The following is a 27,946-nucleotide window of genomic DNA, read 5'->3' as shown; positions in this document are numbered from 1 at the left end:
GCTCCCCTCAGCAGTGTGCTTCATCACTCTGCCTGCTCTGCTCTCCGCTCTGGCTCTGGTGAATTCTCTCACCCTCCCGCGCTCTGACTGTACCCAGAGCTTGTATAAATAAATAATAAATAAATCTTAAAAAAAAAAAAAAAAAAGGAAGACTCAGAAGAAGAGTTTTCTTTAAAAAACTGCTTCTGTTTAGGTTTTCTAAACTATAATAAAGAAAAAATCAAAATCAACAAGGAACTATAAACCAGAGACACACTGCAGGGGGTGGGGAGAGGTGGGGAGAGGAGGGATTGGGGTCAAAATTAAGGGGGTGCAATTGTATGGGGACTATAACCAAGATGAAAATGCATACATTGTGCAAAAATGAAGAATGATGTAAGAAATATATAAAAAATTAAAAAAAAAAACCAACCAAACAAAAAACTGCCTTTGTTCTTGTTAAGACCAAAAAGCCGTTTCTAATAATCTTTGGTTGCTATTTAGTTAATAACTCATGTGGGCCCAGGGAACTGCTGGAAGGCACTATGGAAAGAACCCAAGGGCAGAGACAGAAGACCAGGTCCTGGTCTCTCATCTGCTCCATAACTTTGGTAAAGTGATCACCACTGTCTCCCCTCTCCACTGCCCCCCATGTATGACAAAGGCTTGGGACTGGGTGCCCAGCAAAGCTTCTTCCTGGTTAAAACCCACAAAGTCCAAAGCAACCACCCAATGTAAGCAGTTTTAAAAGCCTCACAGAATCCAACAGTAATGAGTTTTATTACTGTGAGCATAGGAAAGACATCTTTAAAAACACTTTTTCAAAGAACATTTTCTTAAGGCTAATTGACAGTAACAGCAGCAGCACAGGCAAACACCTGGTTTCAAAGAACCAGGAAACCTTACTTTTCAAGGAGTGAAATATCTCTAATGACTCTAGTCTCACCTGAAATGGCATAGTCTGCATTCATGACCCTCATAGCAGGGGTATAGGTAACTGCTGGCATGCTCGATTCCTTTCCCTTCTGCTTGTGTCTATAAATAATGAACAACGCCAGGAGGAAGAGAACAACTAGGACAAGAATGATGATGCCTGCAATGGCCCCGATCTGGTAGGAATCAGCAGGCAGAGCCGTACTGGTTCGGCTTAAGCTGTTCAGATTTCCAACTATTATTACACCAGCTAGAAAAAGGAGAAAAAGGGATGTGAATAAGGATGACAATGTACTGGATAAATGTTTGATCTCTATTTACAAGAATCTCCTACTGTGCTAATGCCTGGATATTTTCAGTTCATGAAATGTTAACTTTTGGAAATAGCAGGAAGGGAAAAAAAAATCCTCATTTTCAGATGTTGACTTGTTTGTACCCAGAAAAAGTCGGTTCTAAACCTCAAAAAAGAGATAAGATTTTCTGAATCCAGAGGTAGCAGGGTTTGGGTGCTTCTGATATATTTCAGATTAAACACTTAGATGAGAAATTAATTGAGGGTAATAATTTACCTAACTTTTGTTGTAACCTATTTATTATCCACTATTAAGCCCATCAAGGGCTAACTCCTAAATATCTCAACTGCCTAACTTAATTAATGTCTATCTTTAGCATTTCTAATAATAATTTTCCTTTCAAGCAAAAATAACCCCATTATATATCTAGCCCAAGATCAAGATCTACACTACACTAATTTCAACAGGTGTTTTACCTCAGAAGATATTGTTATATACCTGATAACATCATCCTAAAACTATACCCATTAAATTAAAAATTCAGCTTTATATAGTTCTTCCTCATGTTCCCTTCAGTGAGAAAGCTAAAGATATGGATTGAGTTAAGAAACCTGACATCAAAAAAAAAAAAAAAAAAACCCAAACAAAAAACAAACCTGATACAGGTATTTGAACTTTCTCTTAAGTTCTTAGGCTACAGTTTCACTATCTATAAATGAGGAAACTGACCTCAAAGAAGGTAATTCAGTTCAAATGTCCCTATGACTTTGTGATTCTGAATGCTAGACCTGAAAAGTGGAACACTGTGAGTGTAATGCCATTTCAAAGCATTTGTAATAGTGACGTGATTGTGGAATTTATCCTAGTGTTATGACAGCCAAATATTAATTGTGAGCATATAAAAGTTTTGTTACAAAAGAAAATAAGAATGCCTACGTGGCCTACAGTTTAACTCGCCTAGAACACTATAAATTTTCTAAAGCTCTTTGTCCATATGCTTTTTACCAATGAAAAGCATCGCATACAGTAGTAGCTCTCTGAGGCCATGTTTCAGAACCACTTGAATAACTTTCTCAAACGGTCCAGTGACCCCAGAATCAGACTCGGCGAAGTGGACACACACTTTAGTTAAAAACCACAGGCACAATGGGCCTCCCCTGGTGGCACAAAAAACACAGGCACAAGCTTATTAAGAAGGTAAACATATCCCTTCTCTATGACCCCATTATTTACTCCTATGAATTGACCCTACAGAAATAAAAGCATATGCCTAATAAAAAACTTGATACGCTATGGTTCATAGCAGTTTTATCTTCAATACCCCAAACAGGAAACAATCCAAATGTCCATCACCAGGTGAATGGGTAAATGAATGTGATATATTCACACAGTGGATTACTCTGCAGCAACAAACAGAACAGGACAACTGATATATACAACATGGTTCAATCTCAAAATAATTATGGTGAGCAAACAAAATTAGACAAGAGTACAGTATGATTCCATTTATTTGAAATTTAAAAAATGCATACTAATTTATAGTGACAGAAAGTAGAACAGTGATGGTCTGGGGCTTAAAGGGCAATAATGGCAAACAGTAAACTTTTGGGGGTGATGAATGTATTTATTATCTTTATCGTGGTGATGACTTCATGTCATAAACATATGTCAGATTTTATCAAATTGTATACTTTGTGTTGTATATATGTGCTATGTATATTTTATTATATACATATGTTTACACATAACTGCATAGTACATAATATATAACAGTATAATTAGAGCATATAATTATATTTAAAGAATAATAATTTATACATATAAATCATATAAATCATATAAATTTATATACATATAAATCATTATTTTTTATCCCAATAAAGTTGTAGTCACATTGGAAAGCTCATGCATTTTGGAACCAGAAAAGCTTGGCATCAAAACCCAGACATATTCTGCATATTAGCTATATGACTTTGGGAAAAGTACTCAGCCTCTCTGAACTTGAATTTCCTCTTCATCTGTAAGATGGCAACAATAAGGCAGTCATCTGACAACTAAATAAATAAGCAGCTACACTTTGCAAAGTCATGATGAGGATTATATGTCATGACGGCAGAGAACATAATGTTGAGAGGTAGGCAGTCACACAACACAAGGAAATTCTATTTACTAGGCCCTTACCTTGATCACATCGTGCCCCCTTCCATCCTGGGCTGCAATAACAGGTCCCAGTGATGTGGTCACAAGTAGAGTTGTTCAGACAGTCACATATCTGGCGACAGCCATAGCCATATGTACCTGCAGGGCACTCTGAGAGGAGAGGAGAGTTCAATAGGGCTCTCCAGTTTTGGAAATGTGGGGCCAGGTTGTCTCTTTCAGTATGTGCTGTATCTGGAGGGGTTTAGTCCTGTTCAGGCAGATTTGTACCACCCAGCATTTCCTGAACCAAGATGGGACTCAGAGGTCAGGTATCACAGGCTCGAAGACTAAGCTCTTCATTATGGCTTCTGACACTTTTGGATTTTGGAATTTTGCACACCCTCCCTGATGGGTGTACCCAGTCAGGGAGTACCCACAGGTTTATCCTGTGGGATCCTAAAACAACTGATGATGGGGAATTTGAGATGACTCCACCAGACAGAACTGTGGAATGGGAGGGGAGTAGAACAAAAAGTACAAGCTAGAAATGTTTCCTTAAGAACATGTATATTGGGCCTCCCTGGTGGCGCAGGAGGTTGAGCACAGTGCTGGGAAGTTGTCCACAGCCTCTGCAGCATGGATTCGATTCTGGCCAGGGAGATATCCACATGACGCGGCAGACCTCAGCAATGTATTTCAGCCAGTCTGCCTGTTCTGTTCCCTGCTCTGTCTCTGGTGAATCCTCTCAACTTCCCACACATCTGGCCTGTACCTGGTTCTTGTATGCATGAATAAATAAATCTTAAAAATAAAAGAACATGTATATCTTACTGTTGGCCCAGAAATCCTTCCACAGGGACATTTTGACCCGCATTAGCTAGGGATAGGAGAAAAGGGAGGGGAGCATGTTTTGGAATTTCTAGATCAGAACTTCAATTACAACAGAACGGTTCATAATTTAGATTTGCAGGTTGTAGGTGGAGAGAAAATAGTGGAACTTTAATGAGGTCATCTTAGTAAAAGTTGGGCATGAATTTTAAATAGTTCAGGCATGTTGAGCCTAAAATCAAGAAAAAATACAGATGTTTTTTGAAAAGTGAGCAGCAGGGGGCGATGTGCCATTATTAGAATTCTCTGTCAAACCCAGAGTTTCTGTTTACAAAGGAGCATTGGAAGAATTCTCCAATAATCGGGACACTTTAAATTTGATGTTCAGAGTAGTGATGGAAGCACTTTTATTTGGGGGAGGGGTAAGAACACAGAGGGGAGGAAGCATAATGGTCTATGATGGTGGAATATGGGGGAATTGGTGGTAGGCACACTATGATGGTAATACCTGATGGGGGTATCTCAATATTACCTCAATTTAAAATTAAGCAAATAGGGGTCTTCCTGGTGGTGCAAGAGGTTAAGCGTCAGCACTATCAAGCTAACGGCAGCCACTGCAGCAGGAGTTTGATCCCTGGCCAGGGAGGTGACTCACATGGCACAGCAGACCTCTCCTGACTTGCCTGCTGTTCCCCTCAGCAGTGTATTTCAGTCAATCCGCCTGTTCTGTTCCCCATTCTGACTCTGGTGAATCCTCTCACCCCCCTGCACCTCTGGCCTGTACCCCAGTTCTTGTATGCATGAATTAATAAATCTTTAAAAAATAAATAAAATTAAGCAAATGAATGAATGAATAAATGAATGAATGAGTCTATTACTTAATAAGACCATAACTAGCTGACATTTAAGCTAAAAACAGCTTACAGCCTATTCTGGTTTCTATGTATACACACATACTTTTTAGACATTTTACCCACCTACACACATATTATTTACACAAAGAGACAATGTACAAATGGGCAGATGTGTGACTTGGTATATGTTTCAAGATTAAGTGAACTTGCAGTGCGGATCTAAAATTGGGCTGTCTCTGTCCAAGCTGGTTGTCACTCTTGGTTATATTTGTTAGACAGGAGGATATAAAAATATTTTAATGTTTAACTTTCAAGAGTGGGACAACCTGGCTGTCCAGGGGTGATGTGAAGGTGCCTGTGCGTGAAGGGAGTGTGATGCTTTATTACTAGTGTACTGGAGGCTGATCAACCTTGCTCTTCCAGCCATGCGTCCTTCCCCACAGTGCAGCCTCTGGTGAGTGGGAAATGTCCTGCACACTTTCTTGCCATTTACAATAAGAAGTGAGTACCTCATAGAGCTCTAAGACCTTGCTTATTCACCTTAAATACTGACTGAAAAGTTGTAGAGGAAAAGGACAATGAACCAATTTGAAATACTCAGTCTAGGACTAATGTTCTTATAGCCCTTTTCTTATAGCTAATAGGGTAGAAATGGAAAAACAGGATGGGTCATTTTCCAAGAGTGGAATTTTTACAAAGCAAAGTTTTAAAGCAATATGCTGTCTTGAAAGTTGGTAAAACTAAAATAGGAGTTGTTAGTGGAAACGGTATAAACATATTCTGTAGTGTAGCCTGTTGAAAGTCTACGTGGATTTGTTTCCTCACCTACAGTGGGGCAGGTCCTGGGTTCGGAGCCCTCTCCCCACCACTGAGACCCTGGAGGCCTCTGCCCAGGAAGAGAGTTTGGCTGGTTCCTTTAAAACCCTGAGCAAACCTTGTTCCAAAAATAAGAAAGAGGAAGAATGAGCCAGGATGAACAGATGGAAAACTTGAATTCTGTCTTCATCCTTATAGCCATGCCCCCTCCACCCAGAGCTCTGAGTAATTACTCAGAAGAATTTCGAGGGTAAAACCGCCAGCAAGGATCCCCAAGCGGCCAGGTCTCTGGGAGGGAAAGTCAACAGAGCTGACGAGTGATTAGCCATCAACTCAAACAACTTAAAAGTTGTGGGTTCTGCCATCGTGTGTTCAGGTATCTAGGAAAATTGATTCTAGGTGAACATGTAGTGTTCTAGAGATAGCATGTCTTCATACTTACTCTGCTCACAGTGCTTCCCCATGAACCCGGTGCGGCAAGTACACTGTCCGGAGATGTGGTCACAGTCAGCTCCGTTTTGGCACTGGCATATCAAGGCACAGTCCTTCCCATAAAACCCCAGAGGACATCCTGTGTGAGGAGAAAGGACAGCAGGAGTCAAGAGGCTGCTGAGGAGAGACAGCTCGTGTCTCCGACACATTTGTCTTTAAACTTGAAGGACTGTTAGAAAGTGACCAAGACAAGAGTACATGGCTTAGCTCAAGTCACAAATATTTCTCAGATCCCAAGACAGGCTTCTTGCAAGGAGGTTGTGATTCATAAGCAGGAGGCAGAACAGTTGCATACCTTCCAGTTGAACTATGACTGTAATAGTAACTCTGTAGCCCTGGAAACAAGACTAAAGTCTTCTAACAAAGCATCCCTTCAAATCCTCAGAGTATGAGGTACTTCCTTTCATTCTTTCCCTCAACTCTTAGAATCCAGGATTCAGATTCCATGGATTGAAAACAGTGAGTTATGTTAAAATTACCTTGATGTTCTTACTCAGTACAGAAAGTCTGCTGTATCCATTACTTACTAAGCTAATATTATCTCCTTCACCAAAGGTGTGTGGTAGAATGCTGAATTTCAAAAAACCCTGCACTTTACAGGTGCTTTAAAAATAAAATTAACAAGTCTTACAAAAATTAACAAGTCTTACAAAAAAAAATTAACAAGTCTTGCAATAGCTAAGCTTTGGAAACAACCCAAATGCCCAAAACTAGATGACTGGATCAAGAAGATGTGGTCCATATACACCATGGAATATTACTCAGCATTCAAAAAAGATAAACACATGCAATTTGCAGCAACATGGATGGAGCTGGAAGGGATCATGCTCAGCAAAATATGCCAGAAAGAAAAAGAAAAACACTGGATGGTCTCATTCATAGCAGGAATCTAGAAAACTTAAATAAGGGAAAAGAATAACTATAAGAAAGAAAATGTCAAAATCAACAAACAACTATGAACCAGAGACACTCTATGGGGGGTGGGGGGCGGGGAAAGGAGGGGTTGGGGTCAAAATAAGGGGGTTGTAATTTTATGGGGAATATAAAAATAAAATTTAAATAAATAAATAAAAATTAAAAAAATTAACAAGTCTTCTCACTGCTGCACAATTTTCAAGACCCAGATGCCTGGATCCTTGGACCAAAGATGTTTACAAGCTCTATTGGTTTTCTTGGGCCAGCAGCTGCCCTACAAGGGTATTCAGGGCTCATTGGCATTATGAAAGTTTCAATAGTTGGGGACTGTTCCCCAGAATCACAGGTGTCTTTTATTTTTCCTTTTTATAGTGAGGTTTGAAGGAATGCTCAAGTTTCAATAAACAGAGGCTTAACAAAGACACCAGCCCCCAAACACCCACCATTGTCATATGTTTATTTAGTACCTCCTCTATGCCAGGTTCTTTTCATACATACTCTGATTGACTCTTTACAGTAGCCTGGAAATGCAGGGAGAATATTCTTGTCCTCTAGATGGGAAGTGAGCCCTGAGTGCTCTAAGTCACACACTTGCAAATGGCAGTGGCAGGGCCACTATGCAAATGCAGGGAGGTCTGGTTCCAGTACCCAGGTGTTTCTTCCCACTGTATATATTATGCTACTTCTACTGAAAATGTTCCCCTGTTTAAAACAGGCCCTAATTTGGGATTTTTTAAAGATTTATTTATTTATGCATACAAGAACTGGGGTACAGGCCAGAGATGTGGGGGGTGGGGATTCACCAGAGACAGAGTGGAGAACAGAACAGGCAGACTGAAATACACTGCTGAGGGGAGCAGTGGGAGAGACAGGAGAGGTCTGCTGCGCCATGTGGGTAGCTCCCTGGTTGGCTGGGGATTGAACTCGTGCTGCAGAGGCTGCGGCTAGCTGCACAGTACTGTGCTTAACCTCTTGCACCCCCAGGGAGGCCCTAATTTTGGAATTTAAGGAGTTTAGAAACTCCTCTATATACAGGCATACCTTGTTTTATTATGCTTTGCTATATTGGGCTTTGCAAATTTTGGGGGGTTTTTTTGTATAAAAGTGAAACTACACTTTGAAGGTTTCTGGCAATATGTCTATTTTTTAAAAGAAATAATGTTATTTCACACTTAATAAACTACATTATAATGTAAATATAAATTTTAATGCTCCCAGATACCAAAAACTTGTCTCGCTTTTTTGTGATGTTTTCTTGTGTATAATCTCTGCAGAATATGGTTAGAAAAAAACCTCTTTCCTTGCCAATTTCCACCTTTATGCCACAGTTTAGGGTATATACTGCCTTCTAGAAATTCTAAAAGATTGGTTCAGGCTTTTCCCTAATTACATTTTCTAATTAGTATGAAACACGATTACCTAATTTCTGACCTTATCTTTCTTCTTCAGCTCATTTCTTTGATTTAAAAGTATATATTATTAATAAGGATAACCAGAATACATGTTTTCCTGTCTTATCTCCTCTATCCAGTCAAAGGCAAGAGGGCAGAGAACAATCCTTTTTTCCAATGGTGCTGAGCTGTGGAGTACTTTGCAATTTATAGCCTATGATGTTCAAAACCTCATGGAAAAAAAAGCTGTTAGGAAATTGTGGGGGAAGAAAGGAAAACAAGCAGTAGTTCTTAAAACACAGTCCTATACTGGCATCAGCATGCACAAAGTTGTCAGAAATGTGAATTCTCAAACCCTAGCCCCAGTTCTATGAAATCAGACACTGCGGGAGTGGGTCCAGCAGTTTTTCAAGCCCTCCAGGTGACTTCAAAATTCTCTAAAGTTTGAGAACCACTGAATTCTGTTCTCCAAGATCATATACTAAGTTAGACTGTAAAGCGTCACCCCCTTCTAACTGCTGTCACTTATCCTAACCTTTGTGTTGTTAAAATAAATGAGGGCATTTGATCCATATAAATAGGGTCTGGTGAAAGGAGAGAGGAGAAAGAACAGTGCACCCCCACCTATAGAGCATTGCTCCACCTCAGTGTCCTGACATCATGCAGAGACAGAAACCTTGGAGTGTGGAAGCTGTTAGCCACCTGGATGCCTACAGGTCTCTGGGAAGATGCAACATTAATGTCAGGGACCCTTGGTGAGCTCATCTCTTGCGTGAAAAACATGAGGTTGTTTCTTCTTGGGGTGTGCCCCCCTGGGGGAGCCTCAGCAGGCCAGTAGCTTACTCTGTGTGCAGTAGAGACCTGTCCAGCCAGGAGTGCATTTACATTCCCCGTCATAGGCACTGCAGAAGGCTCCATTGTGGCAGTTGCACGTGTGGATGCAGTTCGGGCCCCAGTGGGCAGGTGGACAAGCTGAAAGCACAACACGAATGGAGAGGTCCGTCAGACTCTGAGAGCAGCACCCAGCAGAGAGAATTCCAACCACCCTTCTCGTCTCTTTTTCGTGAGAAGTTAGTGGTGTGTGCATGAGGACAAGGAAAGCACAGTTCTCCAAACCCAACTAAAATCCAAATGGCAATGCTAACTACACTACCAAGCAGCCTTACTGATTATTCACTCACACTGACGCAAGTTGAACAAAAATCACCTCAAAGTTACAGGTTTAGTTATTTGACAAATGCCGGTTCAGCACCTATGTGCCTAGCACTGTTAAAGGGGCAGTGGAGAAGCAGGGAACAAAATGAAGCCCATACAATCCTCTGTAAGCTTATATTTCAGCAGGGGAGGCAGGCGCACCAACCAACCAAACAAACAACCAATGAAACTATCAACCAAAACTCCGATGGCAATAAATACTATGAAAAAAAAAATTTTTTAAATAAAATATATAACAGGATAAAGGGAACACAATGGAAGATCTCTCTGAAAAGACATTTGCGCAGAGATCTGATGGGCAAAGTGATGTGACTCAAGAGAGAAGGGATCTTCACATTCATGTCTATAATCTCTAGCGCCTAGACTCTGCTCTGGCATTGTTACGACGGTTTGTTTTAAAGCTTGTTGTATATAAGAATTGGTTCACTTATAAAAATTCTTAATTGGAAGAAGCAGAAAATAATAAAATGAAATCATTAGAGGTTACTGCCCATTGAAGAGCAATCAGAACTTTAGATAAGGTATTTGGGAAATAATGTAAGATTATGGGTAAAATGATTTGATTTACCAAAAGAAATACTTTTTATTTATACTAATGCTTCAAGAGCATAATTGCTTAAAAGCAGGACCACTTATAATTTCTATATGGTTGCCAAGTAGGGAGTATAACCTAATAAAGACAAATCAATGTGATATAAATTTTTAAATGAAAAAATTCTCTTTTATAATCGTGTGAACCATTTTTGTCCAAGAGCAAAGGAATAATAAATAGCTGACATGATGTCTGACGTGAAGCAGAGAATGAATTTTCTAAGTACAATACTATCATTTTAAGGATGAAGAATCCTTGAAAAGTGAATAAGCAAAATGCCACCTGTTTAGGTTCTTTAAAATCATTATTTGGAATTCAATTTAAATCCAGATTTATTATTTGGATTTGCATAGAGCTCTTAATGTGGGGAAAAGCCATTTAAAAATTAAAATAAGTTGTCTTACAATTATTCACATATTATTTTTGGATTACATAAACTCTAATATTTCAATCCTAAAGAATCTGAAATAAATAAGTAAAAATATTTGATCTTGTTCTAAAAAAAGACTTACGCTGAGAGCAGTCACTGCCGATCCAACCAGGGTAACATTGACAAGATCTGTCAATGGGGTTACAAGTTCCGTTGTTGGTACAGGTACAAATTCCTGCACAATTTTTCCCAAATCTGCCACTGGGACACACTGTGAATAAGTTATAAGTCAGTAACACAATTGCATCTCATATCACAGAACACTAGACGAGAAATGATTTTAAATAGCTGCCCATTTGAGTAGCTGTCTCTCCTCTCCAGCACCTCTCCTCTTGTGTAGGCCTGTTTTTACAAAGACATGAAGCCAGAAGTCCTCAGGAAGGCATCACAAATCAGTAGCCATCATCATTTCTAGAAATCTGACTTCCTGACTTCTCATTCAGGGAGTCAAAATCCTTCCTCATACTGACTTTTCATGGGAGGCTGTTTCCAATTAAAACTGAATTGCAGCATAGCTCAGAGAATAAAGAGATTTTGCTGGGGGTGACAAGCCAGTTTTCCCAAAGCTCAGAGTCATGTTTAGAGAAGTGTAAACACAGCATACGGGAAGCCTGGTAACTGAAAATCTGTCCTTTGAGAAGCCTGAGGACAGGTTCCATGTGGCTTGTTCATCATCACGTATCTCTCCAAAAATTCAGGTGACCCTTACCTTCATTGCAGAGGGCGCCTGTGAAGCCAGGCAAGCAGTCACACAGGCCAGTGATGTGGTGGCAGGGCCCGCTGCTGTGCACACATTGTGGACAGGTCTGGCTGCAGCGATGTCCATAAAAACCAGGCGAGCAGACTGAAAATAGAATGGAAATGAACAGTTATCTTTCTGAGATAATTATCTCTCATATTCAACATCAGAATCTAGTTTAAGTTCTGGGTGACAAACATTTTTTTAATGATACTGAGAATTTTCCAAGTGTAAAATAACAATGAAAGCAACAAGGGCACTCTTTAATAATGAAAACTCTGATATGCTTGCGGGCAGGCACATGTTTTAGCTCTCTTAATTTTCCCATTTATGGTCCCAATTAACTTGAGGTTTGGCATAGAACAGAGGCTTGAAGAATTTTCATTGAAGAAATAAATGAAGTAAATAAAATCACAAATGCTAACAAGCCCCAAATAAATACTCTCAAACCATGTGTTGATCCTTTATTCTTTAGGAGTCATTACTGCAAGAAATAGATCTATAGTCAGAGTTAAAACACTGTTCCTCCTCGAAGTGGCCTTGCTAAATGATTGTGATTAAAAAGTGAAGAAGTAAAGTGCAATATAATTAGGTTCTTCCTGAGACATTATTTGGATTTAAATATAGAATGATTGCATAGAGCTCTTAATGAAAAAAAAAAGCAATTTAAAAATTAGAATGATGTATTTTATAATTAGTCATATGTTCCTTTCTTGATTACCTTTACTAAAAGATTGAGTAAAACCTCATAGATCATTTCCTAATTCAAATATTCTATTGACTAATGTCAACCACCCCACTTTTAATTCTGCAGCTCTGTTTCCCCTTAGCACCAACTTTAAGACTACTAGCAAGAGGTATGATTTGCCTGAAGGTCTGGCTAATGTTGACTTCTGGTAATTGAGGTAAGGCTAAAGCCAAAATTGCTAAATAAAATATTTACAGGTCAATGGATTTCTGGAACACCATTTGCAAGATTTAAGGCAGGATCAAAAAACATATTTTGGTAATGATGCCAATGAGGCAATGAAATCATTACTGAGGAGAAATGGCAAAATCCCCATCTGTTAGGTGAGGCCTGAAGGGTGGAAAGAATAAATCTTTTGGGGAAGTGCTATTGAGGACAGTCCTGCAAAGGACAGAGTGACACACGAAGTAAAACACATCTCTCAGCCTGGACTATGACAGAATATCACTACAAACTGAGGGTTGTGGCAGAAAATAATTCTGTACCAGTGGCCCTGAGAAGAGCAGATTGGAAACTGCCACCTAATGAAAAACACTTACTTCTCTGACAAGTGGTGCCGCGGAACCCTGGTGCACACTCACAGATGCCATCATCAGGGGAGCACGAAGCTCCATTTTTACAGTAGCAGGGCAAGGAGCAGTTGGGACCCCAGCGTCCCTCAGCACACACGCTGTCACAGTGGACACCTGAAACAATGCACAGGGGTAAGCGGGATGAGGACTAAGGTCACAGTATCACAACAGTGAACAGGGGTGAATGAGGGGTAAAATTCACTTATCGTTTACATCATCATATCACATATGATCATATGTCATAACATTAAAATAATTGCAGAAATATTTCTGGAAAAAATATTCCAGGGTAAAGGAGGAACAAATATCTTTGTTATACTTTCATATGCTGATTTTTCTCCTTTGGGAGGAAGAAGCAAAGGAAAAGCCCAACGACTTTATTTAAAATTTATCAACAAAGCATGGCAGAAAGAAATCAAAGACTTAAAAAAATGGAGAATTATCGTGTGTTAAGAATAAAATAAAATAAAATTTATCAAAATAAAAATGTATTTCTTAGTCCTCAGCAATTCCCTACCTCCTTCTTTTCTTTGATTTTACACAGAAATGAGCAAAGTGTAAAGATAAGGTGAACCAAAAAGTAGTAAAATTGTTTTACAAAAACAAAATCTTCCTCCTGAGCAGGGAAACAAACACAGTCTAATGATATTTTATTGATACACTGTGCAGGACAGAATGGATAAACAGATAAATGAAGGCAGAATATCACAATGGATGCTATATATAGCCGTGGTCCAAGCTATTGATTGTCATGAAATTATACGTAGGTGTTTAACTCTCACTCTAGAAAAAGAGAAACTTTAGAGTCAGCCATGTGTGAACAAATGCTTAAGGGAAATATAAAGATAACCCAAAATTGCAAAAAATAAAAATATAATCAGTTTTCATTTGAGATAAGTGGAAGTTTCTTATGCAAGCTCGTATGTGAAATACAACAGGGGCCTCTTTCTTTTAAGTCAGAATTCTTCACATCTCAAAGAAATGCTCTTTGCATTGAGAAGCAATAAGAGTGAATTATAATTAGTAATGAACTAGCAACTGCTGGCCTCAGACCAACTGAAAACATGGTAAGAACAAGAGCACACACACTCAAGGATTCCAGAACATTAACACCACCCAGCACTGAGGAGAGGCTGAGAAGGCTGAGTTTTGTATTACAGTTTAATTATAAATTGATTAGGAGAAAAGTTACCATGGCCTGAACTTTAAGATATAAGGACCCCCCAAACTATAATGTGAACATTGCTAATTGGCATGCAGTCGTTTCTGCCAAACCATAATTCCACTTTTCGACTGTTCTGTTTTTTTCCTTCTGAAAGTCTCCCACATGGTAAAGGCTGCTAAGCAGGCATGAAAGCGCACAGACCTCATTGTGTCTAGCTTGAATCCACAATAGGGTATTATTTTAGCTTGGCTGCTTGGCTGAAGGAGGGAGATTAGTCCTGTTATAAAGCTGATTGGAGTTTAAGTGTTCTACATAGTATTAAGCAGGGAATTTGGATCCATTATGATTTTCTTATTCATGAGTTCACAAATCTATGATTTTTTTTTCCGATAACTTTTGAAATACAGAGATGGAATTGCAAACTCTGTAAATCTCCAAGTGTGATGTACCATCCAGATTCTTATCTGGTGTTTTTACTCACACCTATACAGATGGTTTCCACTACAGTGGTTTGACTTAAGGACTTTTTTGACTCTATGATGGTGTGAAAGTGAAACACATTCATTAGAAATTATACTTTGAATTAGGAATTGGGACATTCCATTCTCAATTGCAGTATAATATTCAATAAATGAAATGAGTTATTCAACACTTTATTATAAAATATGCTTTGTGTTAGATGATTTTGCCCAACTGTAGGTTAATGTAAGTGAGCGCATTTAAGGTAGGTTAGGCTAGCTGTGATGTTCACAAAGTAGGGTATGTTTGAATACATTATGATAATTTCAATTTATGATGGATTTATTAAGATGTAACCCATTGTAAGTTGAGGGAGAGCTGCATTAGGCAGAAGGAATGAACTGCTTTGGAAGGAGGCTGCAATCGTGAACATTGTTTTGTAGTTTCGGAAGAAGTATCAACAAGCTAATCTACCACAGGTTTTACTCTCTCTATAAATTAAGGGTGATGAAAATGGAAACAGTCTGCTACATAAAGATTCTGACACTACTGGTCATTTTGGCCTGAAGCCATTCAGGCAAATCCCACTTAGGACTTTAGAGAAGTTGAGTTATTATTTTGTTGATCTGAAAATCACACTGGAATCTAATGCTGATTTTGACACCTTTTTGTGGAGTGGGAGTCATTTTTGATGATTTTTTTTTTATGAGCCACTTGCCAAATCTCTACTGCACATTACACTTAATAAAATGTAGTTAAGATGAATGGCGTACACTTTAGGCCAAAAAGTATATAATGCTTTTTAACATTACAGGTTATCGTGATGTATGAATGACTTAGCACACTGTCGGTGAGAGTATGTTCAGCAAATGACCGCAGGCCAGACTGGCAAATGTGGATAAAGTGATCTTTTATTTCATATGGGTTTCCTAATAGGTTTGCCCAGCTGGTTAGTACACCTATCAGTCATAATCAATTTTGTCCAGGTAATTTTCATAGAAGTAACAAGGGCCACGACATAGCAAGGAAATCTATTGCAACATAAGCTTGTTTCACATGATTTACCTATCATTTCATTTCCAGAGACTCACAGGAATTCTAAAGATCATCCATCAAACTTAGTCTCCAATCACATAAGCATGTTTCAACAGAACAAATTCAGTTTTAAGTAACTTTTAAGATTGCAGAGATGTCTTTTCTTGGGAAGTAAATTATAACAATTCTATTATAACTCTTGCCACAAAATGAGCCCTCTTTTATATTCTCTATCATCAATAAAAATGAGTCATTTTGAAGATATTACTGTCTAATCCATTTGAAGACAAAGTATGTCTCAGTCAGGGAGATTCCAGGGAAAAGCGTGAAGCTCTTTTTTCTTCCGGCTAAACCATTTTCTCCCATTTTTCTCTTTTCCTTCAGACCTCTGTATCTTCTTATTATCATTAGAAGATCTTATTATCATCCCCTTTATCTTATGATCAGGAAAGAATAAGATAAATTTATTATTACAGACGTGTTACTTTCCTTAGAGAATATTTCAATTTTAAGAGAATATTCATGTTGAGTCTAAGCGGGCCTCCCTGGTGGTGCAGGGGTTAAGGCAATGCACTATGAAGCAATCTGCAGCCTCTGCAGCGCAAGTTTGATCCCCGGCTGGCCATGAAGGAATCCACATGGTGTAGCAGACCTCTCCTGTCTCGCCTGCTGCTCCCCTCAGCAGTGTATTTCACTCAGTCTGCCTGTTCTGTTCCCCACTCTGTCTCTGGTGAATCCTCTCACCCCCCACATTTCTGGCCTGTACCCCAGCTCTTGTATGCATAAATAAGTAAATCTTTTTAAAAAAGAGTCTAAAAAATAAATCTCTAATTGTGTAACTTCAAACAGTAAGACTCATGGAGGGGGAGTCTGGGTAAATGCCCCTCAAGATCACACTAGCTATATGGCTTCTGATCACACTAGCTATATGGCTTCTTTATGCAAGGCCAATATGGCAGTGCAACTAAGTTTGCCTTAACCATTTTTGGTAGGGGGTGGGGGGCTATATGTTTTTGTATATGTGTGTGATATTCCTCAATTATTTTCATTGATCTCATTCTGCTATTTGTCAACTTTGCAAGAGTCCATAACACATATTTTTATTTATTGCTTTGCTAAAGACAGAAAAGAGAATGCAACTAAATAAATGTTCAAAGGTCTATCAATTGCTGGCTGGTGGGTGAGAAGTTCTCTAAGAAAAACCTTGAACAACAGAGTGACAATGGCCCCAGAATAGGCACATCAAACTGTGTCTGGGGGTCATGGTCAGGACAGGAGGTAGCTTGAGAAGTTGGTGGGGGATTCTGGACCAATGAATGATGAGTGCAAGGCTCAGAGACTCAAAGAGGTATTGATCCTTCAGGAATTTGAAGTATTGGAGGCAGCTGAAATTGGGACTGAAAAGAGTGGGAAAGGTATCTGGGTAGCCAAGCAGTAGACATGTAAAGAAGATCCAGGATGCTCAGGCTATGGAGTGTGAGCGTCTTTCTGGTGTTAAAGGGATCAAATATACAATGAAGAGAGGCATCATTAAATTTGTTTGCAGGAGGCTGGGAGGTGATTTGAAGAGCCTGGAAAAAAGAAAACCTGTTAGTGATGTTTTGGATTACCCTGGGAAAAAATGATCAAAATGGCAAGTTCTTGAACTAAATCACTTGCAGTTGGGATGCAGGGGAAGATGAATTCCAGAGAGAAATAGGAAAGAACACAGATGGTAGATATGTCACCCATACTACACCCAGGCAACTCCACGAGGATACGACGGTGCCTGATTTTCCTCTACAGCATCAGGTACATGGAGGATGTCAAAAAAATTAGTTGTTGAATAAATCAATAAGCACAGGCCTTCTTTCCTACATGATATTTGGGACCATTTTCCAACTGGATGGATCAACCTTGCCATTTTTTATTTCCCTGATGAAGTGACAAGAAGTGCCCTCAAACCAGGAATCACAACATATATGTTATGCACCTACCATGGTAATCCTTCTCAGCTATGGGGATGGAGATGTCTGTCTGGCTTATTTTGCAGAAATAGGCTTTCACGAGTTTAGGTCTGCTTTTTTAATATGCTGTCCCAGATTACCGAGCAATGGAAGAATTACAAGACATCTTGGGGAAATTCTTTTGGCACGTTTATCAAAGAGTAGACCAAAGCTTTAATATGAGTTACTTCAGGAAACAACTTCCTCAAAGGGGATATCTTTAATTTTGCAGGAATCCTCTGCTTCAATGGAAGCATTTTTTCCCTGATAAATGTTCTAAGGCTGATAAGGAGATCTGTGAGGGGCTGTTTTTGCCAGGACTGAGGACAAAGGGCTCTTTGATAGCCTCTACAAGTTGCTAGGCAATGGCTGAATGATCGTGATAAACTTCAGCTAAGCAGCTCTAAAGAAATGTTCATGCATTTAATGCCTGATGCATTATGCCAGTGGCCTCAATGTGAAATCAGCATTCACTGGGCATTTGTGATTGCATGAATGTGGTAACTAACTCATCTGGTGTGTCATTACTCCCCTTCTCAGAGATATGACCCAAACTCCTTATTGTGCTTAATTGTTTATATCTCTTATGCCAGTATTGCAGTACTTGGGGTATTAGTGAATGAAAGAAATGGTTTTGATTCCATGTCTTGTTCCTTAGTGACAAGTTATTAAATATGTATTGAGACAAAGAGAGAGATTTGTTAATAATAATTGGGCTTGGAGATTGTAGGTGAGAAGAACCACAGTATTAAATCATAATACTTCTTTAAATCTCTGGCTAAGGAAGTGGTTAGTGGTTTTCTGTTCATAAGGAGGTTATCACTGATGGATCTATCTCTGTGCCTGTCCCGAGAGAACCTGAGTTTCTGAAGGCCGAGAGTTGGTGCCACTTCATCTTCATGTTTTCAGCACCCAAGCACTATGGCTGCAAAACAACTTGGAGACACTCAACAAGTTGTTGTTAAATCCTATTTTGATTTTTAAAGGCCAATTAAAAAGAATCCTTTTCCAAATTATATTTATTTGCCCATAATTTACAGGCGCCTCACTCACCCTCCATCAGTGCTCTAGGGGCAATGCCCAATCATTTCTCCTTCCCCATCCCTGGCTCCCTTCCCCCCATTCCCTCTGGTAACCAATATATTTTTCATACTCTAAGAATTATTTTTATTCTATGTGCCAGTTTGTTTTATCTGATTATTTATATCCTGCAAATGAATGAAACCAAGGATCTTGACTTTATATAAATAACTAAGTTGAAGAAAAACATTTTGCTACATCAGAAGAATCAGAGATATTTGCATTTGTAGCTGCAAGACAAACACACAAGACAGCATGGTCTGCCTTAGTCCCGATCAGATAAAAGCAAACAGAACAGACTGCTAGGCAGATTGGGAGATCTGGGAAATTTGGCTTTTTCTGCAGCCCTTCTTTTGGGAAAAGGAGGCCCTCTCTCCACCCACACTGCAGGGATCCCACATTCTGCTTTTAATGAGTCCCTCCCCCAAGACTACACACACACACAGACATACACACGCGCAAACACCCTCTCCACCCCTTAATTCTCTAAAGGGTCAGAGAGCAAGCACTTGTATTTGTGAGAGTTTGGGAGCCTACACATTAATGAAAACTCATTTGCACTTGAATTTGCACTCATTTGTTGCTAGACAAAAAAAAAGGTAGGCATCCCCTTTTGTATGAACTCTGGCATCACTAAGTTGCATGAGAGATAACTTAGAGACAGATCAGTATGTGAAGTAGTAGTTCACTTACTCAGCTGGTCAGTGTTGGTGTGTTTGGGGAAATTCAGGAAGGGAGGCTGTACTGGAGATGGCTAGGTCACCCAGAGCCATAGAAGCCTCTTTCTGCTTGCTGAGAAGAGCAGATAGGTCCGGCTTCTTTCACAAACTCGTCTATTTTCCTCCTCCTCATGCCCCTTCCTGGATGGACTTAGATGAGCACCTCAGCTTTCATCCCAACCTCCTGATCCTCCTTACCATAATAACAGGCCTGACTAGTCCTTCTTTCCCAAGACTCTTCGATGTTGATTTGGCATCCTCATTGCTTTTCTATCAGTCCAGCACATAAATTTTTAATACCGGTATCAAAGCATCTTTAGGTGTCCTCTGGTCTTTTGCCACTGGTTGTGAGGGTTCAGTTACAGAAATGCTCCCCTGGACTCCCCCACCTCTTCAACCACAAGAGTAGGAAGGCATAGTGCAGCCGGTTTACAGACTGCTAACTGCCACTGCATATGCCACAGGGTCACTAAGTAAGGTTGCGCAGGTCGTACACTATACAAGAGTCTCTATACAAGGCTAAGTGGGGGCAGAAATCCAGCTCATACTCCATCTGCCCAGAAGTACACCCTAAGGGATTTCTAAATGTTTTCCAGATTTGTAAAAAGAAAAAAAAAAAACCACAAAACTTGCTTTATGAGCTGGCATTATCTTCATTCTCCTCCTAGCCTACCTTCCACATTGTTAAATCAGTAAATGTGAGGTGGGGGACTGGGTATAAGAGCCTTAAAATAATTCTCATGTGACAGTGATCTTAGCCAGCTTTAAGAACCAGGATGGGGACTGCACATGTTCCCAGATGGCTGGAATGAAATCTTGATTGGCCGTGATACTCAGTGAAAAGGGGGGAAGTCAGCATCTTTCTACTTTTGTTTTTTTTTGTGTTTTTTTTTTAAATACTTTACAAAGCATATCACTCCACTACTATGGAAATACACACACACACACACACACACACACACCCCTGGTTATACTTCATTCACAACTGGAACTACATAATAATAATTTTGAAAGGCACTTTCATTATATAATTGTGTGTGTATGTGTGCGTGTGTGTTTGCATGTGTTGTAGCAGAGGCATGAGAGAAGCAGCCCAGGACACAACCTATATTCTAGGTGCTGTTTCATTTTCTCACCCCCCCCTTTTTTTTTCACTGCAATCTGTCTTTTGTTGATAAATTTGTCTGCAGTTTTAAAATATCAATAAATTAATATTTTAAATAACCACATACAATGAAAGCATATACCTTTCCTTTTGAAAAACAGTATATTTCTTTTGAAAATAATATCTAGGAAGCAAAGTAAAATGCAACATTTGTTTTGGTTAATCTGTACGGTATATTTTAAAGATTTATTTTTGACTAGGTAAAATGGGACTACCAATTAGAGTAGAAATAACAGAGTTTACCTTCTTGTTAGTGAAGACAGTTAAACACTAGAAAAGAGAGGAAGTTGTCAGGAGTGGCACATGAATGACATGAAAGAAAGCAAGTCGATTTCCTGGTATTATCAGGTTAGCATATGACTTCCTCAATTTCGATGTGTGTCGATTTCTACGTAAAGATTGATAAAGCTCTCTGGATCTTTATCTCAGGCTCCAAACCAGAGGCTTACTCTGCCTCTTCCCATAATAGGTCCTCAGTGACCAGACCTTGGTGCTGCTCTGTATCTTCCTGCTGATTTGGTTAAAGGAAGATCCCAGGACTTTGTGTTATAGTCCATGAATTTCTCAGAAAAACCTCAGTGTTACCTGCAAATGACTACTCTATCCAGCAACACTTAACACAATTTCAGAAATCTCAGCAACAGGGAGGAAAAGACAAGAATAACTTGGTACCCAGGGCTTATATTATTTATTTGCCCCCAAATCTACTAGTAAATGAAAAGCAAAAATTCCCTCACATTGAGAAAGGCCCTTATGAGGTACTTACTCAAAACAAGCTTTCCTTTTAGAAAAACAGACCAATTCTTCATCCAATTATAGGGTGTTCTTTGGGACTTTAGTAACTTTCTTTTCCTCTACGTATGTTTTCTTATACCAAGTGTGTTCTGTGGGAGATGACTGCTCTAAAAAAACAGTTCACAGCAGCCTCAGATGCCTACAGACCATCAGCTCACACAGAAGACCCAGAGAAATAAGATGCTGGAGTCATGAAGCAAAGACATGAGGGCAACAAGCTACAGAGCAACATGAAGTAGCAAAACTCCTTCCCCTTTGTAGAACCACAGATGGACAGAGGATTACAAGATATGTTGTGTGACAAAGCCATTGCATTCCCACAAGAGCTCCATAGGTCCAAGGCCAGATGGGATAATTTGTCTTTACCCCATGACCCAGACTGTGGAATGCAACTAACACATTTTCTAGCTGGCTCCAGGCCAAATCATATCTCCTGCTTTTCTTATGTATACTAGACTGTGTTTTCAAGGGCTGGTTCTAAATCATCCAAGCAGGTGGATGCTTGAACAATGACTGGTATACTCAGGAACACCTCACATTTCCTCGATATTCATAAGACAAAATGATTTGGTGGAATATGGTTCAAACAAATGTGGCTTCTCTTACTAGGAAAGGGCTAAATTTTCCAGGGAGTTGAAAATGCTATTTCACTTCACTGTGGTCTCTGAGTACGTAGTATTGGTCACTCCATTTGAGACCTTCAAAAACCCTAGAGAAGTAACTAAGAGTCAAAGAGAAACATGGAAACGTTAATATATTGTGAAGTGAGTGATCCCAACTTTTGCAAGTCAAAGAAGGAACTAGACTCCAAGGGGGTCCTTGGAGTCTGTGGAAAAGTTTTTGTTTTGAAAAAAAAATAGTTTTTGTTATGAGCAAGTACCTCATATGGATCTTTCTCAATATGAAGGAATTTTTGCTTTTCATTTACTACTGGATTTGGGGGCAAATAAATAACATAAGCCCCTTGAAAAAAATAGTTTTTTATACTAGTCTTGACCTGTTTTTTAAGATAGTTCCTAGATACTATAAATCAAGTACATGACAGTTTGAGCTCACCAAAGAAGCTCTCAAATTAAAAACAAAACAAACCTTATAGTCACTACCAAAGAATTTATTCATGACATTTTATGTTCAAGGATCTAAAAACTTACTATTCTAAATAGGCAAAATTCCACACATTGATCTACAGATTTCATACTCATTTCTTTACGAGAATTGACAAGCAGATCATAAAAGTCCAGAAATAAATGCTCTCAAATTTATTTTTAATTGACTTTGATAAAGCTGTTAAAAAACAACAATGGAGGAAAGAATGGTGTTCTCAAAAAATGGTGGTAGGACAATTGGATATTGACCAGCAAAAGAATGAAGTTGGACACTTACTTCAGGGCCTATATAAAAAACAAACTTCAAAGGGACCACAGACATAAATGTAAAAGCCAAAACTATAAAAATTCTTCAAAGAATACAGAGGCAGAAATCTTTGTGAACTTGGGTTAGAAAATGGTTTCCTAGATTTGACACTAACAGCACCAGCAACAAATGAAAAAAATAACACAAACAGAACTTCATCAAAATAAAATCATTTTGCAATTAAGGACACCATGAAGAAAATGAAAAACTGATTCACAGAATGAGAGAAGTTATTTGCAAATCATATATCTGATAAGGGTCACATAATCTAGAAAACATAAAAAACTTATAACTCAATAATAAAAAATGATCCAATTAAAAATAAGCACAGTATCTGATAGACATTTCTATAAAGAAGATACACAGATAGCCAATAAATACATGAAAAGATGCTCAACATCATTATTTACTAAGGAAATGGAAATAAAAACACAAAGCAATAACATTTCTTCTTCTAAGAAATGTTAGTTTGATAAAATCCCTAGCTGACGCCATGAAACCCTATCAATAAGGAGAAACTTCCAGCTGTGGTTAGAAAATTGGTAATCATATTATGAATTTTTATGAACACTATTATGAGAAAAAGGAAGTTTAAAAACCTTTATGATGAGTAATAAAAATTTTAATGTGTATATTAACCATATTAACATTTAATATTTGCCTCACTATAGTAAACATAGTTATATTCATAAAGGTTTATTTCAATAACTTTTCAATCCCTCAGAAGTACCACAGAGGTCTAGCTAATTTTTCACAGCAATTTACATTTTTGCCCTCTTGTCTATCTGAATTCTGACAGGTGGGCCTTACACAAAGGTTCAAGAAAACTACCAAGCAAATCAACAAAAAAGTTACCCTTGGATCACAAATTCAGTAGGTCTAGCAGTACTACTTATTGGGTAAAAATGAGCCATCTTACTGGAGACTTTACTGTTATTTTCATTTTTTTTCTGCCAGTTGACCTGTTGCATGTTTCTCTGAAATAGCAAGGAATAGTACTGGGTGTGTTTTCCATTTCATTGTTGGTCCTAGGCTCTCACCTGACCATCCGGGGAGACAGCGACAATGGCCTGTGGTGGGGTGGCAGCCATCTGCATGGCTGCAGTCACAGCGCTCGGCACAGCTGAGTCCATATGTACCATCCTGCATGGAAGACAACAATGAGTGGGAAATCCTGGGATGGGAGACAAAGAGCCACAGCTAGCCATTTCAGACACAGTTGCTTCCTATAAACACTGCTCAGAAATTCATGTGCTATAATCACTTCTGTCTGTGTCTGCTTGGGCCCCCCCAGTGTAGGTTCCAGGAGGTCAGTGTTTTAAAATTGCTCAAAACTTAGTAATGTCTAACACAATGGTCAGCACATGTAAATGGTGAGGCCAATATGCTGATATGCTTATATGCAAATATATGTAAAAAGGCCCATTAGTGAAAAGAATCTTTTTCTTATTGTAAGCCACAACTCATAAAAAATTACTTTGTTGGATCTTGGGGCCATCTCTCCATTTTTTTGCAGCCATCACCACTCTCTAAATGCCAGCGCTTCTCCAGCCAATGGAGAAGAGAGGTGAGAGATCTCTGTAACATGCGTTGTGCAAAACGGACATACTGCAAATCCACTGGTGGTAATGACTGAGGAAGCAGCTGGCTACAAAGCTACTCACTAGAGTGTGCCCTCTACTGGAAGGGTAAAGAAACCTTATTTGTATAAGCCCTGTACTTTGGCACTCAGTGAAATTACTTTATCAGAACTCCACTGAACTTCTGATTCACAAACTTCCCTTCCAGTTCAGGACTTCAAAACAGATCTGCGCTTTCTGAGCACAGCTATTGGTGCTTTGCAGGAAGCAAGGAGCCCTATCTGACTGTCCTTTTTGAAGACACCAACCTGTGTGCTAGCCATGTCAAATGTCTAATAATTATGCCTAATATGGTGTAATTAACCTGCCACATGTGTGGAGAATGTGCTTAAGAATCTACTATGATGATGGGCCTCCCCTGGTGGCGCAGCGGTTGAATGCTGGGCTGCGAGGCTGCCCGCAGCCTCTGCAGCACCGGTTCGATCCCCCACCACCAGTTTGAGTCCCACATGGCACGCAGACCTCTCCTGCTGTGCCCGCTGCTCCCCTCAGCAATGTATTTCGTCTGTTTGCCTGTTCTGTTCCCTGCTCTAGCTCTGGTGAATTCTCTCACCCTTCCGTGCTTCTGACTGTACCCAGTGCTTATATAAATAAATAAATAAATAAATCTTTAAAAAAAAAAAAAGAATCTACTATGATGGAAAATATTTTATTCTCAAAAAAAAAGCCTTTATCTCTACTTCCTGTGACTGGTAATTCTTAATGTTAGTTTTTTGTCCCATTGGAAAAATAAGGGACAGCAATCAGGTATTGGTAGTTTCCATCTGCATTTCATACCACCCAACCACGAACAACATGTCAATCATCAGAGGGACGGACCTGAGGACTACAATAAAACAGGTAGTGGATGTTTGATGGCATTGTCATTTGTCTAGGACTTTTTAGAATTAAAAACAATGTTTTAGGCCCCATTGATTTTTGGCAGGGCTGCATGGAATTACTTTGCCACAATATGAGCCACTAAACCACCAACTTTTATTATGGCTTTTAATATATAAAACAGGACCAGATTGCACCAGGGGCTTTGCTTTGTCCACAATCAGATTGGGAGTGAAAGGTGACCTTTAAGCCCCTCTCAGAGCTCTGATAATTTGTTCACTGGGGCATGAGGAGCAGCATAGCTAACTTAACTTTGTTCTGCGGGGTTGGAAAGTGACCCAGGGTAGGAGCTTCTCTGTGTTGGGAAATGGGTTGTACTTAATAAAAAGAAAACCCAGGAACAAAATGTCTCCATGGGGGGTTGTTCTTAAGGGGTCCAGGTCAGGGGTCAGTCAGACTGTATCACCCCGTTGAATGGTCTCCCTGAGGCAGAGAAGGCACACCACTGAGACAATGCTTAATGGCTCAGGAGAAAGGATGGTGATAAGAAGAAAGAGTGATGGGAAAGAGGGAAAGAAATAGGCCAGTTGCTTCAGGTAGATTACTACAGAATGCACCTCCCAACTTGCCCTCTATCAGCGTGTGGTGGACACAGGCTGGGATTTCTAATGCTGTGTATCTTCCAAGCAGTTCAAGGAAGCGGAGTCAGCACTGAACTAGGGAAATGTTTGGAGATTCTTGTGACCTCAGAGATATTTATGTTAAAAGATGGCTGCTTCCAGACCTTACTTCACCACCTCCATCAGCATTCTGTGACACCAGTCACACCCCCTTTCAATTCCTGCCACTTTCCACCCTAAAGCCTGAGGGATTTCCATTATAATGGAAACACAATACCTAGAGAGTTGACAGGCTTATTTATACAGGATGTTTGACAAATGCTGTTGACTGGCTGCCACGAATAGATGGGTGTGTAAGAACAGAGAAAATAGAGGGGAGCTGTGGGGAAACGAAATAGAGATGGAAGAAAAGAAGAAAGTCTTTCTCACAAAGCTGCCTAACCAATTTCCATGTTTGTCCCTTTTTGAAACCTATATCCAATCTGAGTTTAAACACCTCAATTCTTTGAATAGTCACTACGGTTTGGTTCATACCAAGTCAAGAAAAGTTCTTTAAGTCAAGAAAAGTGCAAAAGTAAGCTAAGCCTTGGACACCAGCTTCTCCCAGACCTTCCCAGCTGGGGCACTGGCGTACCTGGCAGGGAAGTTCACATTTCTCCCCACGCCATCCAGGTGCACATGTGCAGGTCCCATCCAGGGTGTTGCAGGCTCCCCCGTTGAGGCACTGGCAGGTTAAGTTACAGCTGAAGCCCCAGGTGCCACTGGGACAGCTGATGGAGCAGTCCACCCCGTGCCAGCCTGCAGTGACAAGAACGCCAGAGCACATGAGGAAACAGAGAGCAGGGAGTTTGCCCAGCCTTTCCAAACCACATTTCCCTTTGGAAACATCCTGGAGATGCACAGCAGTGCCCCAAGCCCCAGCACAGAGAGCGCTGGTTCTGCCATGTAAATAAAGCCTCCATCAGAAGTGAACAAAAGCCCCTAGTAGCCATGTGTGCTGTGTGATCTTTCAAGAACAGAGAGAAGCACTTCTAGGCTACTGGGGGGGAGAGAGATGTAGTGGGAGCACCTCTGATACAAAGTGACATGCACCATGGAATGCTGACTTTAGTTCAGGTCAGAAAAGTGGAACATTCTATGGGAGGGAGAGAAGGTTTATATTGAAAGAGGAACCCTGTCTTGACAGCATGATCCCCTTAACCATGAACAGTGAGTATTCAAGATTCTAGCTGTGGCACCAACTATTGACAGACACATGAAATCAGTGCTTGGCTATATTTCTTGTCACTATTTCGGGTTAGTCAATTTAGGAGCCTGGACACATGTCATCTTGCCTATTCTGCCCCAAAGAGACTTATAGACTTTAGACCTGGGGACAATGCCACAGACTAGAGCAGCCTATGTGATCTTCTTCCCATGACTTATGAAATCAAGAGAGCCCACCCTGGAGAAGGGGCTGGCTGAGTTCAGGCCCCCAAGTTTGGTGCAGCTGGAGCTACAACCCTGGAAAATTTTTCTTTCCTCTGCCTTTAGAAAACACAGGTCAAGGGGTAGATAGAAGACTCATTCACCCACTTACCTGCCTTGCAAGTACAAGACCCATCCACAGGAGAACAGAGAGCATCGTTTTTGCAGCCACAGAGAGAGGAACAGTTTATCCCATAGCTTCCCAGAGGGCATGGGGTAGAGCAATCAATTCCCTAGACAGGCACAAATAGAAAAATGCATGCAATTTTACCAATTGAAACAAGGTCAATGCAAATAAACAAAAATATATCTTGGAGATGCTAATTTTATTCCCTTTCTAATTTTAACACATTGTATTTTTTGAAAGTAGCTATACCGTCACCACTACACAATTTTTTGAGATTTAAGTGTAACGCTAGCTGGCCTATGGTTAGGATAAAAGATTAAATGGGATCCAAAAAAAATTCTGCTGCCTTCATTAGTTTTCTTTCCTAGCAAAAACAAAATTTGTCCTTGCTCAGACAACTAGATATATAACAATAAACTGTAGCTGTAAAATTACTGTCAATAAATAAAGATAAATATGAACTATATATTACATTGTAATGCATTCCAGACAACCTGGTATAATATGTAATATGATTAGTG

At 39.7% G+C, this 27,946-nt stretch overlaps 1 protein-coding gene across 2 annotated transcripts in view; it reads right to left on the bottom strand.

Annotated features, from left to right (window-relative positions):
• The window catches only part of MEGF10 (multiple EGF like domains 10), a gene marked incomplete at both ends in the record, with an annotated part of 155,410 nt that overhangs the window by 10,241 nt on the left and 117,223 nt on the right, over positions 1 to 27,946 (bottom strand). For both annotated transcript variants that reach the window (XM_084252922.1, XM_084252921.1), the window contains 10 exons: positions 926 to 1,162; positions 3,387 to 3,515; positions 6,285 to 6,413; positions 9,484 to 9,612; positions 10,960 to 11,088; positions 11,587 to 11,721; positions 12,904 to 13,050; positions 23,793 to 23,895; positions 26,466 to 26,629; positions 27,411 to 27,531. In XM_084252922.1, the coding sequence (XP_084109048.1) occupies positions 926 to 1,162; positions 3,387 to 3,515; positions 6,285 to 6,413; positions 9,484 to 9,612; positions 10,960 to 11,088; positions 11,587 to 11,721; positions 12,904 to 13,050; positions 23,793 to 23,895; positions 26,466 to 26,629; positions 27,411 to 27,531 (1,423 nt within the window). The remainder of the gene's footprint in view (positions 1 to 925; positions 1,163 to 3,386; positions 3,516 to 6,284; positions 6,414 to 9,483; positions 9,613 to 10,959; positions 11,089 to 11,586; positions 11,722 to 12,903; positions 13,051 to 23,792; positions 23,896 to 26,465; positions 26,630 to 27,410; positions 27,532 to 27,946) is intronic.

The sequence above is a fragment of the Talpa europaea genome (assembly GCF_964194135.1).
Source record: "Talpa europaea genome assembly, chromosome: 13".
NCBI lineage: Eukaryota > Metazoa > Chordata > Mammalia > Eulipotyphla > Talpidae > Talpa > Talpa europaea.
This window is presented reverse-complemented; position numbering and strand designations above follow the sequence as displayed.